General features: G+C 43.1%; 1 protein-coding gene across 2 annotated transcripts in view; it reads right to left on the bottom strand.

Annotated features, from left to right (window-relative positions):
- Positions 1-12,154, bottom strand: part of TTLL12 (tubulin tyrosine ligase like 12) — a 131,114-nt gene that overhangs the window by 65,005 nt on the left and 53,955 nt on the right. For both annotated transcript variants that reach the window (XM_069228297.1, XM_069228298.1), the window contains exon 6: positions 10,665-10,741. In XM_069228297.1, coding sequence (XP_069084398.1) covers positions 10,665-10,741 — 77 coding nt within the window. The remainder of the gene's footprint in view (positions 1-10,664; positions 10,742-12,154) is intronic.

The following is a 12,154-nucleotide window of genomic DNA, read 5'->3' as shown; positions in this document are numbered from 1 at the left end:
CAGAAGCGGAATGGGGTCCGTTCCATCAGCCTTGAAGTCGCACGTGGCCGGGCCGACCAGGCCCCGACGGGGGAATCGAAAAAACCCCTAAGGGCCACTGGAGCTCTTCAAAATTTGGTGTCGATTTGTTCTAACTAACCCAATACCGAACGCAAACAATACCAACGTCTTTTTCCGAGATTCTAACTAACTTTCCGACCCGAAACAAACACGATGGCGGAAAAAAAACAATCTAAGATGGAGTCGACGCCCATGCGCAATGGAGTGGAAATGGGAGGAGTCCCTCGGTCTCGTGACTCGAAAAGACTTCTTCGAAGAAAAACAACTTGTAACACTCAGAGCCCAACACCAGATGGCGGACTGTGCACAGCATGTGTATCTGCAGCTACACATGCCATCGAACATATATATATGTGTTAAAAGGTACAGCGGGAAAGCTCTTGGATGGCTTGGTGTGTAATGTTCTGTAGCCATCATTTTCACTAGCGTAATGCCTTCTGCTCCTAAGTTAACACTGATGTTGAGAGCCTGATGTCAAGGCCCAGGGGAACGCACATCTGTTGCCTATGTGGAAAGTAATGTGTTCTTCCCCCTAGGGCAGTGGTTCTGAACCTTTTGACTTCTGGGGACCCCAACTTAATCAGTACTGAAACCCAGAGACCCCCAATGAATCATTCCTGGAAGCCAGAGACCCCGCCCTAAGAATTTGATGATTTGACCCACAAGAGAATACCTAAAAACACAGGAATAAGCATTCAAACAAACGCACAAATGGTGAAATATTTGATTAAAATCAATAACATATATAAATTTAAATAAACTAGAGTTGAAGCCTCAACTGTCAAATTCCTTCACATTCACAGAACATCTATTGAATTTTAGACTTTAATTTTCTATTTACATATATTTTTATTAATCTGTTATTTAATTTCCTAAGCAGCTGGGGACCCCCCCCCCCCCATGTCCCCCTTCCCCATATGTCCCTCCGTCCCCCCCCAAAAGTATAATTTATGGAGTCCAACATGTCTCCGGACCACATGTTACGAACCACTGTCCTAGGGGAAGGCCTGTTTGAGACAATTGACTATTTACAGTAACACTGAAAACCAGAGACAAGACTTTGGCACAGGGCCAGGGAAACCCCCGCTTAACAGACTCCTTCTGCCCGAAATTCGGATGCCTTTAAACGACAGAGCGAAACTTTCTTCTCAAAAGCATGACTGGAACGCACTAAACCCTTTTCCATAGAGGCTAAACAGACTGGTGCTTCTGGCGACAAGATTGCCTACATCAGGTTGCTCCCTTTGGCTGAGAGCTCAGGAGATTCTATCCCAGAGGCTTCAAACAAGCTCAGCGGATGCAGGTTGTGGTGGCTAACTTATGAAGGTAAACACTGTAGATTTGATGAACGTATGGGCGAAGGCCAAGGCAAAACACCTCTTTTGGATATAGTGGAAACTGGGGACATCCGATCACTCATGATCTTGGAAGTTGGCTCCAGCAGACACAGTGGCCCAATATGTTGGCAGCATGTTGAAAATGCCATTGACCAAGGAGGCGAGGGGATGCCTGAGAGTGGAGTGTCCTATACATTCTGTGAAGAGCAAGTTGGCTTTTACACCAGAATAGACACATTTCGAGAAAAATGTTAAATATCCAGAAAATGGATGTCACAGGATAAACACCAAGATACTGTGGTGCCCTTAAAGATCCTGGTTATGGCAGAGGGAGTTATGGAATTAGGAAGTTTTACACCAGGGGTCTCAAACCTTTTCTGTCGTGAGAGCTACTTAGTTTCAATGAAAGTGATCAGAAGACACCAATATTAATGTTGTAATAATCTGTGCATCATACAGGGATGGCGAGCAGTAATTGGGGAAAAGAAAATGTCAATTTGGAATCCTTTTACATAGGTAATACACGACGGCCATTTCTGCAATGCTTGTAGCACCAAAGAAATATCAGTAATGAATCTCCTCAATGCCACATGATGTATCACTCAAGTATCAGGTTTAAAAGTATTTAGGAAATTCATTAATTTTTCTCCAAACACCATCTTTTGAGTTCTGGAAATACACATCCTTTTTAATTTTGGTATAAATATCTCAATTCAGTCAAGCAAAAGTTTCTGATTTAATAGGGGGGGCCGCACACAGGAGAGCTACTCAAAACGTAACTGGAGTGCTACCAGTAAGTCACAAGAAACTAGTTGGAGAAGCCAGTCTTGTACAGTTGCAAATTCTCCTGTGCAAGGCTAAACATGCTATAATCTTTTCAGGCATTGTCAACTGAGCCCTAGTGACAGTACAGATGTGGTGCCTCATAATCCCGACAGACTCCCAAACTCGGGGGCCTGGCATTCTCAGAGGCAGGCCCAATAGCCCACACACACTTATTCAGTGTTTGTTACTGGATTTACATATCTGGAAAAGGGTACAAGGGTCCCTTGAAGTGTTCTACCCACAGTTTTTTGCAGAGGTCACCAGAGGTTGGGGTAGTGGGGGGAGGGGAGGCAGTGGTTTGGGAGGGGGAGGGGGAGGGGAGGGCGACTGGCTGCTTACCTATACAAGCCCTCAGCAGAGGCAGGCTTCCAAGAACTTTGGCCAACAACAGGACCTAAAAAGATTTGGACGTAGTGGTTCTACTCCTCAAGGGGAGTAAATAAATTCCAGGAATCTAGTGGACGGTCAATGCACCCAGAGGGTACTCTGGTAAGGAGGACACATTTCCCCTTCCCTCCCATAGTAAAAGTAGGGAAAGGGGGGGGGGGGAAAGAGTGGGAAGGGTTCACTCACAATTGGCAGAGTCCCAACAGGGATGCTTGGAAGCTGCTACCAGTAGAGGTGATCCAAACAATTATACGGATCCCCTATATAGGAAAAAAAACCTTGGCCTATTTCTTTTGCACTGTTAAAGGTGTTGTGATAAACCAAGAGGTAGCTGTCCCTGAAGAATAAAAACATTAAGGCCCAGCTACACAAGCAAGAATTCCGCAGCAATATTTTCCTAATAGAAAAAAAGGACAAGCGTCATTGCCCTATAATCAACCTCCGGGAACAATCCACCGGCACTTAAACTTTTGAGTCTGGGGTGAGGCTAGACCTGAGGCATAGGTGTCGGATGGTCACCATTTTTTCTGCTGCAGAGTAGGTTTCATCCGTTTTTGTGGTACAATAAGGTATACAAGTTTATTGTCCTTCCATTTTGACAGCCCCTTGGTGCTTCACAAAGAGGATGAGGCTATTGTGGAAGTCCAGGGGATTAAGTCTGCTCATGTTTTTGAATGTTATCCTTCGGATGGAACAAGATCCTCAAAATCTGGGGAAGTATTTGGACAAGGCATTAAATATTCAACAGGATTCAGGCTTTACAATAAACAGGAAAAAAAGGAACCTGTCCCCTCAATAGAAGATGGCATGCATGACACATCTGTGGAAGTGGTCTTGAAGTTGCCACAGAGGAAGTTTATGCCCACTTGGCAAGAATTGAGAGGGACCCTCACAATTAGGTATGAAATGTGGGGTTACAGGCTTAGTCAATTCATTTACCGAGGTCAAGTGCAGTACAGAGCTGTGAAAAGGGCTCAAACGGCACATCTTAGAAAAGGACTCTCATGCTCCAAAACTCTGATGCTCTCTCCAGCCGTCAGTTCGAATTTTTGGTGGTGGTGGTAGGACCATACAGATGCCTGCAAGAGGGTAAACATCTACGCAACACCAGACCTGGTGATAAGTCAGACAGCAGCCATTTAGTATGAGGTGCCAGGGGTGGGGAATGCACCGTCATGCTTTGGCTGATAGGCCGCACCTGTATAGAACAGGACTGTATTCGACATCAGATTCCCGAGTGATGTTGGGAAAACTGGCTAGGAGATCAGGTAATGTTTTTATCAAACCCTCTTTTGTGGGACCAATTTTGGAAGCACAATCTTGGAAGCATGTGTGTCCAGGCAACAAAGTTCAGCCCCACAGACAATTTGACTATCTAACTTTGCTAGAATCATGTTGTTTATCTATGGGGTGCACTTGGTCGTATGTGCTTGAAGAAGTCAGAGCACTGAATTGAATGATGCCTCTGATTTTTCGAAAACTATCCAGGTCAGTGGTCTTCAAACTGAGGGGCACAGATGCCTCTATGCGGGGAGGGTGTGGTGGGGTCGGGAGGGGGCACAAGACCACAGGCCCTCAATGCCATACTAGTTCTACAACAATGAAACTCAAAAGGTTTCCCATCGTGGATTTTGTGTACCTTGTTTTTGTCCTTCAGTGAAAAAAACAAAACCAAGACGAGGAGATTCATTATGCAGAGAAAGCACTTTGCAATTCTTTTAATAGGTGGCTGCAGACTTATTTTTAATCAGATTTACATTAAAAATCTAAAACAATGTTATATTAGTGTGATTATGCTAGTATGGGTGCGAAGAGTTGAAGTTTGTATGGGGCTTAAAGGGAGTACGGTTTTGATGTGGGTGGAGTCTCCACCTATTACAAGATAAAATACTAGCCATATGATCACGTCTTCGGATTCTGTTAAGACTTGAACATGACACATCAAATCACCTGTAGTTATTTTCACCATGATTTATCTTTCTTATTTTATCTGTCAGGTTTTATTAATGGACCTCTAGAATACATTCTAAAGTGCTTTCTTCTTATATTTACTGATTTAAATATTTACAGATAATGGGGAAAATACCACCTTTTGTCAATTTTGCTCATTTTGGACTGGCTGGGATATTAAAATACTGCTTTTTCCTAAGTGAGAGCTTTGTATATTGAGGGACTCTCCTACGAGATTTTGGCGCAAGGCAGCACCACAAGGAGTTGTGCTGTGCTGGCCACGCATCAACAGAAATGTGCAGGAATGTGCAGGTCTGTGAGATACAGTACATTCCTGTCCTTTTCCCCTGCACTGGCGCACAATGGGCTGCCATGTGCCAACGCAGGCACCCTTGCACCATGGTGCAAGGGTATCTGTGTGGAACGGATGATTGTTTTTGTGCGGGAAAGTGTCCATTCCTGCATAAAAACAATCACAAGAGGTGTTTTCCTCTTTCTACGTGTGCTGCAGAATGCAAAATGAAAAAGAAAACACTACAAGAAATAGTTATTTCTCCTCGATGTGCCTCCCTTACGCTTTCCCTGTGGAGGTTTAGGCTTTTGACGCATGTCCAGGTTTACAAAATCTCGTAAATCTAGGAATGTGTCAAATGCCCTGGGGGTTAGGTGGAACACTCACTATAACACTCATGGCACACTCCCAATTGCAGGGTGGGGCAACTCAGCGACTTGCGCTGCATTGCCTCAGTCCACAGCTACAAGGCCATGAAAAGGCACGCAGTGGGACTTTATGTGGCCTTGTAAATATGTCTGCTGCCGGACCCTCACTAAAAGTACCATTCCAGCGGCACACAGGGATTTGTAAATAAGCCAGAGTTTGGATAGAAATTTACAGACTGTTAAGGATAAGAATGTATAATGAAAGGTCAGGATAATGATTTTCAAAGGAAGTTAACTGTAACTTTGAGGACCTAAATATGACTTTTGGCCCAGTAGCATTCCCAATGTGCCGATGATTACCAATTCTTGCACCCTGACTCTACCCATCCATGCAGAAGATTAAGGGGGGGTGGGGAGGGCAGACTTTAAAATATTGTGCTCGGGGGAGCTCAGTATAAAAAGGTTGTAAGACCAATGATCTAGGCTACGACAGCACTGGCTGTCTAATCTTTGGACATACATAATCCTCGCTTTCGGTCTGGATGTAGAATGTAAAATTTCTTAGCTAGTGAAAAGGGAAGTTTCAATTCATTTAGGAACAGAGATGAGAGGATTATCCATCCCTTTGCAGTGGACTCTAGGAACTGTCCACATAATGAAGTAAAACTTTATTTATCTAAACAGATTTTTTACAATGAAGTGTTATCAAAAAATGGATAATGGTCTTGTAATTAATTTAAGACTCGAGTTTTCAAGGACTTTGAGATTGTTTTTTTTCTCAATTAGGTTATTTAGGAATGGATCAAAAAGAGCGATGGACAATTACAGTCAGTGGTAGGGGAGCCATCCTTGTGTGAGGAAAGAGGATGTGGAAGTCCTTGAGGGGAATATGAGCTACTAAGATGGACTCCGATTAGTTACTAATTTGACATTCAATTTACTGTTATGCTATGGCAAAAGTAGTTTTGATGATTGCTTTATTTGAAACTTGTTAATCATTGCTGAGCATAATTACAGGAAAAAATGATGTATAATTCCTCACTTTCAAGTCCTTAAAAAACTGAACACACAAGGCGATAGGAGGAAGGCTTGCAATAAGTTTAACCACTGGCTTGGGGTAGCGTTTTAACCCATCTTTTGCTCACCATGCCATCTCCTTTTGGGCCCGGCCATATGCAAATCAGTCTTTACCCTGACACTGGAACCAAGTGGATAAGCCCTGACTCCCATCAGTAACAGTACAAAAAGAAAACTGATGCTCGGAAGTGCTGTGGGCTTGTCGCTGGCATGCCAAAGGCAAGACCGTCTGCACCTGGACAGTGCCAGGGGCGAGGAATGCTACCCCTTCAACGAGGAACTTGATTTCCTACCCTCATCAGCTTTGCTAAAGTTGAGGCAAGTCTTGCACCCAGACTGCTTGCATGTTTGGTCCCTAGTGGAGAAGGTGTTTAGATTACGGGTGTGTAGCTTTGTGCCTGCCATAGGTCTCCCGCCTACACGGACACCCGATGTCCAGGGTGAGCACTGATCACCGTTTAGAATGTGCACCATTAACTGCTGCGCTGGTTCACCACCATGCTGAATTACACAATCTTATTCAAGACAACTCACCTTGAGTATTATTTCTTATGGAAACTTGGCTCTGGTCTGACATTGCGGTTGAACCCGTTCTGGCTCTACCTTTGAGCTACAGCATTGAAAGATGTGAAAGACCTAGGGGCAGACAGAGTGGTATAGCTATTATTCAGAAATCCACAATAAACTGTAACCTAGTTCCTTGATCGGTCCAAGACTGCGTAAGCACCTTATTTCAGACAGCTGCGAATAAAAAGATTAACCTATCGGGTCGGATACTCAACAGATCCCCTGGAACCTCCAAACCTTTTAGAATAGCTATGGTCAATAAGGAGGTTTCATCAATTCTCAAACTATGCAAGTTTAGCATCAAAAGAGACTTAAATCTTCATTCTGACCAGCTCAATGATACCGGGGACCACAAACTGCTGGATGACCTGGCATTCTTGCAGCTGGATCAGGTAGTGGGAGGCCCTACACAAATGGCAGGTCATATTTTAGATTCGGTCTTCTGGAATCTTCAAAATTTACAGGTGGTGTCTCCAAGATCTATGGCCCGGTCAGACCACTATCTAATTTCTATGTCCTTACAAGTGAACATTAATAGAGACACTACCACCACCACCAATACTACAACGAAAAGGCCCTGGCATAAATTGAATCTGCCAGAAGTCAACAACTACATTTCAGTCCGTATGCTGAAGTTAGATTACAATGTGGATTGTGCTGAATCCAAGATGAAGGCTTGTATTAGATCATTTTAGACCTCTGCACCAGGTTCAGGCCGGAAGTAGGCCCTCCAGCTCCCTGGTTTAACGAGGTGCTGATTGTGTAGACAATGCACTGCAAGGTGCTCAAGCGAGCATGGAGAAAGTAGTATGATGTAGTGGCAAAAGCACACTATATGAACACAGTTATAGCATACCATAAACTAATAAGGGAAACCTGAGCCGAGTTCCTTCCTAACAACATTTTAAATAGTAAGAATCCTGCTGAAGAAATGTTCTCTATTGTTGACAGTTTAATGAAACCAGCCACCAAAGGGCCTGTTGAGGTTTCTATTGACTACTTCAATAAAATAGACAACTTTGTGGAAAAGATAAACATCATTTCTGCCCACTTTCTGCCCCAAGGTTTTAGCAGATGTTGAGGACTGTCCAGGACAGCCAGACGAGCCACAACCGTTCTCAATACTTAATGAATTGGCTCCCCTTGACTTGCCCTCTCTAATGACCCTATACACTTTAGTGAAATCGGTCTACCCTGACGACCCCCTTAAACCCGACATGGTCATAAAACTTCACAAGGTTATTCTTCCTTCTTTACTAGAGGTCGCAATCCCTCTGTCTTGGGCCATTGTTCCCCGGGCCTGGAAGTAGGCAAAAGTGATTACTCTCAAAGAAAGAAAGGAAAAAAAAAAAAAAAAAAAAAAAGTCTCTTGATCCTATCACACCCGAAAACTACGGCCCCATTTCCCTGCAGCCTTTTTTTTTTTTAGCTAAAGTAGTTAAAAACATGTCAATCTCCTGACTCATTTTTAGAGGACAGCCATATTCTGGACATATCCCAAAATGGTTATAGGTCCCATCATAGTTTGGAGTCTCCTCTCTTGGCAGTGACAGACGAAGACGGCTCCTCAGCCCTTATTCTTCTGGACTTGAGTGCTGCCTTCGATACCGATACTTTTTCACATAAGGTGCTTTTGCAGCACCTCTATGGTATAGAAATACGCAGCAAGGCTTTCTCTTGGTTGGACTCTTTCCTTAGCCTCCGATCTTTTCAGGTTATTTCTCCTCCTTTTTCATCCTCCCACAGACCCTGGGAGCACCTCGTTGAGCCCTATTCTTTTCAACTTAGGTCATACCTCTGGCTGAGATTGTGAAACCCTTCGGGGTCTCCATAATCTGGTACGCAGAGGATACCTAACTCGCGGTCTCTTTTTCTGCTGTTTTCAAAGACCTTGTTAATTTTCAGAAATGTATTAGGGCAGTGGCCAGCTCGATGGTAGATAAATGCCTGCAACTTAACTCTAGTAAGACCAAGATCCTGCTGTTTGAAAAGCACACCTGGTCTTTGGGAGATCACTGGTGGCCAGAAAGCCTGGAGCTCCCTTCACCTAATTCATATATAAAAAAAAAACTTGGGTATCTGACTGGACAATTACCTTAGCTTTGAGACTTTTGCTGGCAATTGTTTGGGCCATCTGAGAAGACTTTAGCCCATTATTGGTTTCTTTCAACCTGCATTCGAAAGTTGATCTTTCAATCACCTATCCTGTAGCGCTTGGACTACTGTAACATCCTGTATGTAGGTGGCAAGAAATGGATCTTAAGGAGGCTGCAGTCAGTCCAAAAGACTGCTGCCAGATTGATATTCTCCCTCCCCAAGTTCTGCCCTGCTCCTGGGCTCCTTCAAAAGCTCCACTAGCTGCCTATTGAGAAGCATATTCAATTTAAAGTTCCGAGTGCTGCCCACAAGACTGTGAATGCTTCATGAGCCAGGAGGAGTTAGGAGCTATTCTTTCTGGACTTATACAACCCTATTTTCCTACCAGAAGTGCTCAGCCCAGCCTGGTGGTGACTTCAGAGTTCAAAAGAAAAAGATTAGTAGGCCGCTCCTTTGGAACCCTTTGCCCCCTGAACTAAGGGACATGCAGAAAAATCTTTGTTTCAGGAAAAAGCTTAAAACCTGGCTCTTTGCCATCAGGCTCTTCCACGCCCCCCCCCCACGGCCCCATGCCCCCCCCCCCCACACGGCCCCATGCCCCCACACCCCACCTCCTCTTGCCTCTCTTTGGTGTACGATGTCTCTGGTAAGCCCCACTGCTGGGGAAGCCGTGCGCTCTATAAACTATATTAACCTAATTTAACATAACTATGGCAAAACCAGTCCTGGGTTTCCCATTTTTGGGTCAAGGAAGACCTGGACTGGCAGTTTGGGCTGGACTGTTCCCACTGGACCAGGGTCAAGACTGATTTGCATGTGGCTGGTTCCAAACTGAAATGGCATGGTGTGCAACATATTAATAGACTGGGATGCAGCCCCAAGTAATTACCAATGGCTTAGATTAATTTAAGCTTTTCATCCATCCCTTTTTTTTTTTTTTTAATACAATTGAAGCTCTCCTTCTCAAAAGCTATGCGCAATTGTACTTTCTGCTTTCTTCTGTTCTTCACTGTTCTTTCAAAAAGGTATTTTTATCTTGCATTTGTATAACTGCCATCTTACCTTTGTTCGTTATTTTCTCTTTCCAGCTGCCTTTACGTCTCCCTCCACACTCAAGTCAATGCTGAAGATCTCTTATCTTTCCAGGTCAACTTCTTCATTTCAAGCCTCCTATATGCTAAGCTTACCTTCTTTCCCATTTAATATGCTCTTTCCCTTTAAGTCTACTACCCTTAACTTTAAATATCCTCAACTGTCCTTTACATGTTTCTCAACCACTATATTTTATTACATTCCCATTCATAACTTATTGGTGTAGCTTAAACCAATAATTTGTTGAAGGTGCACCAGTAGCAAAAAGACATGAGATCACTATCAGAACGTGCTCTCACACAACTGCACAAGAGTGGATATTTGCAAACAATCTACAACTATCGTCTTAAATCAAGGCAAACAATACATTGTGCAGTTAAAGTGAATGTAGGTTGTCATAACCGCTCTCAGATTAGTATTGTGTACACCTTTGTTGCATTAGGATGCAATTCATATTTAGGTACATTGGAAATTCAAGACTTACATTAAATGCTCATGAGATGATCTTGCATGTCATTATAGACTTAGACTTTACCAATCAGTCACATTTACAGGCTTTTGACACACATTTATGTCGATGAAGCAATTTACTTGAAAGTTGGAAATACATACTTGAAAATTTTATCCTTTGGATACACAGGTGGATTTATAGGAAGCGGCAAGGTTTCTCGGTTTTCCATGATAATGTCCTGAACAAAAAGAAAATACACAAAATAAAGATTATCTGAGCATTATTTATCCCTTGGGCTGCTGTTGTCACAGCGTATTGGCACAGATGTACTTGGTACTAATACTACTGTTTAACACAGCAGGGGTACGATGTTGCATTGTATTGGTCACGCTTGGCGTACATATTAATTCATGCATGTGGTGTAAATTGAATTGTCCTTTCTGTAAAGTACTTGATACAGGAGGGTTCACGCGTGCTATAGACAGCGTAGCTCTACATGTAGGCAGGAATGCACTTGATGTGTGTATATATTTACCATAGATACCACATCAAATAGGAAGGACTGCACATGGCAATCATGGATAGGCTCTGAATTTCTTTGTAAAAATACATACAAAGTGTATGCTCTAATACCTCTGGATTGAGCTTTGATGCTATGACATTAGAGAACAACGTATTTCTTTAGAGAGTAACACAGTAATCTGCCTTATCATGATTCTCATTTTGAAGAAGGCACACATTGTTCCAAAGCAATAAAGAAAGGTGAATTCTAAGACTGAACGATTGTGTGCCCCATAGAATAACACATGAGAGCTTTCAGGTTATTTCAGAAAATGATAATGCATACCATTAGCCGAACATGTTTGCACTAAAAAACTCGGTAAGTTTCAGATGCCATACAAGGCTCTTCTTGGATTGTTATGGCAGGTCAGAGGTTACTGAGGAGTATCCTGGGAGGCTGATCACTTAGCACTCCAACTGGTCAGTAGCATTACTTCAGAGCTGTGAGGATAAGCAGTCAAGTAATTCTTCGGAGTGCAGAGGAGGTTAGAAATACAAATTAAGTGAAATACATTAAGTACTGCTCAATAACATCAATGTCCTGCATTTGCCTTACTTTATAAAAAGAAAATAACTTTATAAGGCAGTAAGGAAATAGTAAACAACATATCAAAAAAGGGAGGGGGCGATGTTCAAACCCCTGGGGCCAAGATACAACCCACATCATTTACAGCTCCTTAGTACTAGCCACAGGATTATTGCCAACAGTAGCCCAATCTCCTTGGTTATGATATGGGGCTGCGCCCAGGTCTACTCAGTAATCTGCACAGGCACTCAACTCTGATTTCTAGTACAGACCAAACTCATGCTAAAGGTAATAAAAGATGGGCAAGAGATAATAAAGATGAAATCTGACCAAGAGCTGGTCCTGGACCAATGACCGAATAACAAATGCGACACCCATAAGCATTATGTATGCCAAAAAGCCACCACTGACAATTAAGAATATCCACTGAAGCCTCTGCTTTGTCTCCAATGGAGGCTGTTCTAGTCACTCGGTGTCCCTCTCTAGAATTCATGGACATTGTCCACAGAAATCTCAAATCACTAGAAATCGACTAGGTTGAGGAGACAAAACTAGGCTGATTGG

This window comes from Pleurodeles waltl, chromosome 4_1 (genome assembly GCF_031143425.1).
Source record: "Pleurodeles waltl isolate 20211129_DDA chromosome 4_1, aPleWal1.hap1.20221129, whole genome shotgun sequence".
Classification (NCBI taxonomy): Eukaryota; Metazoa; Chordata; class Amphibia; order Caudata; family Salamandridae; genus Pleurodeles; species Pleurodeles waltl.
This window is presented reverse-complemented; position numbering and strand designations above follow the sequence as displayed.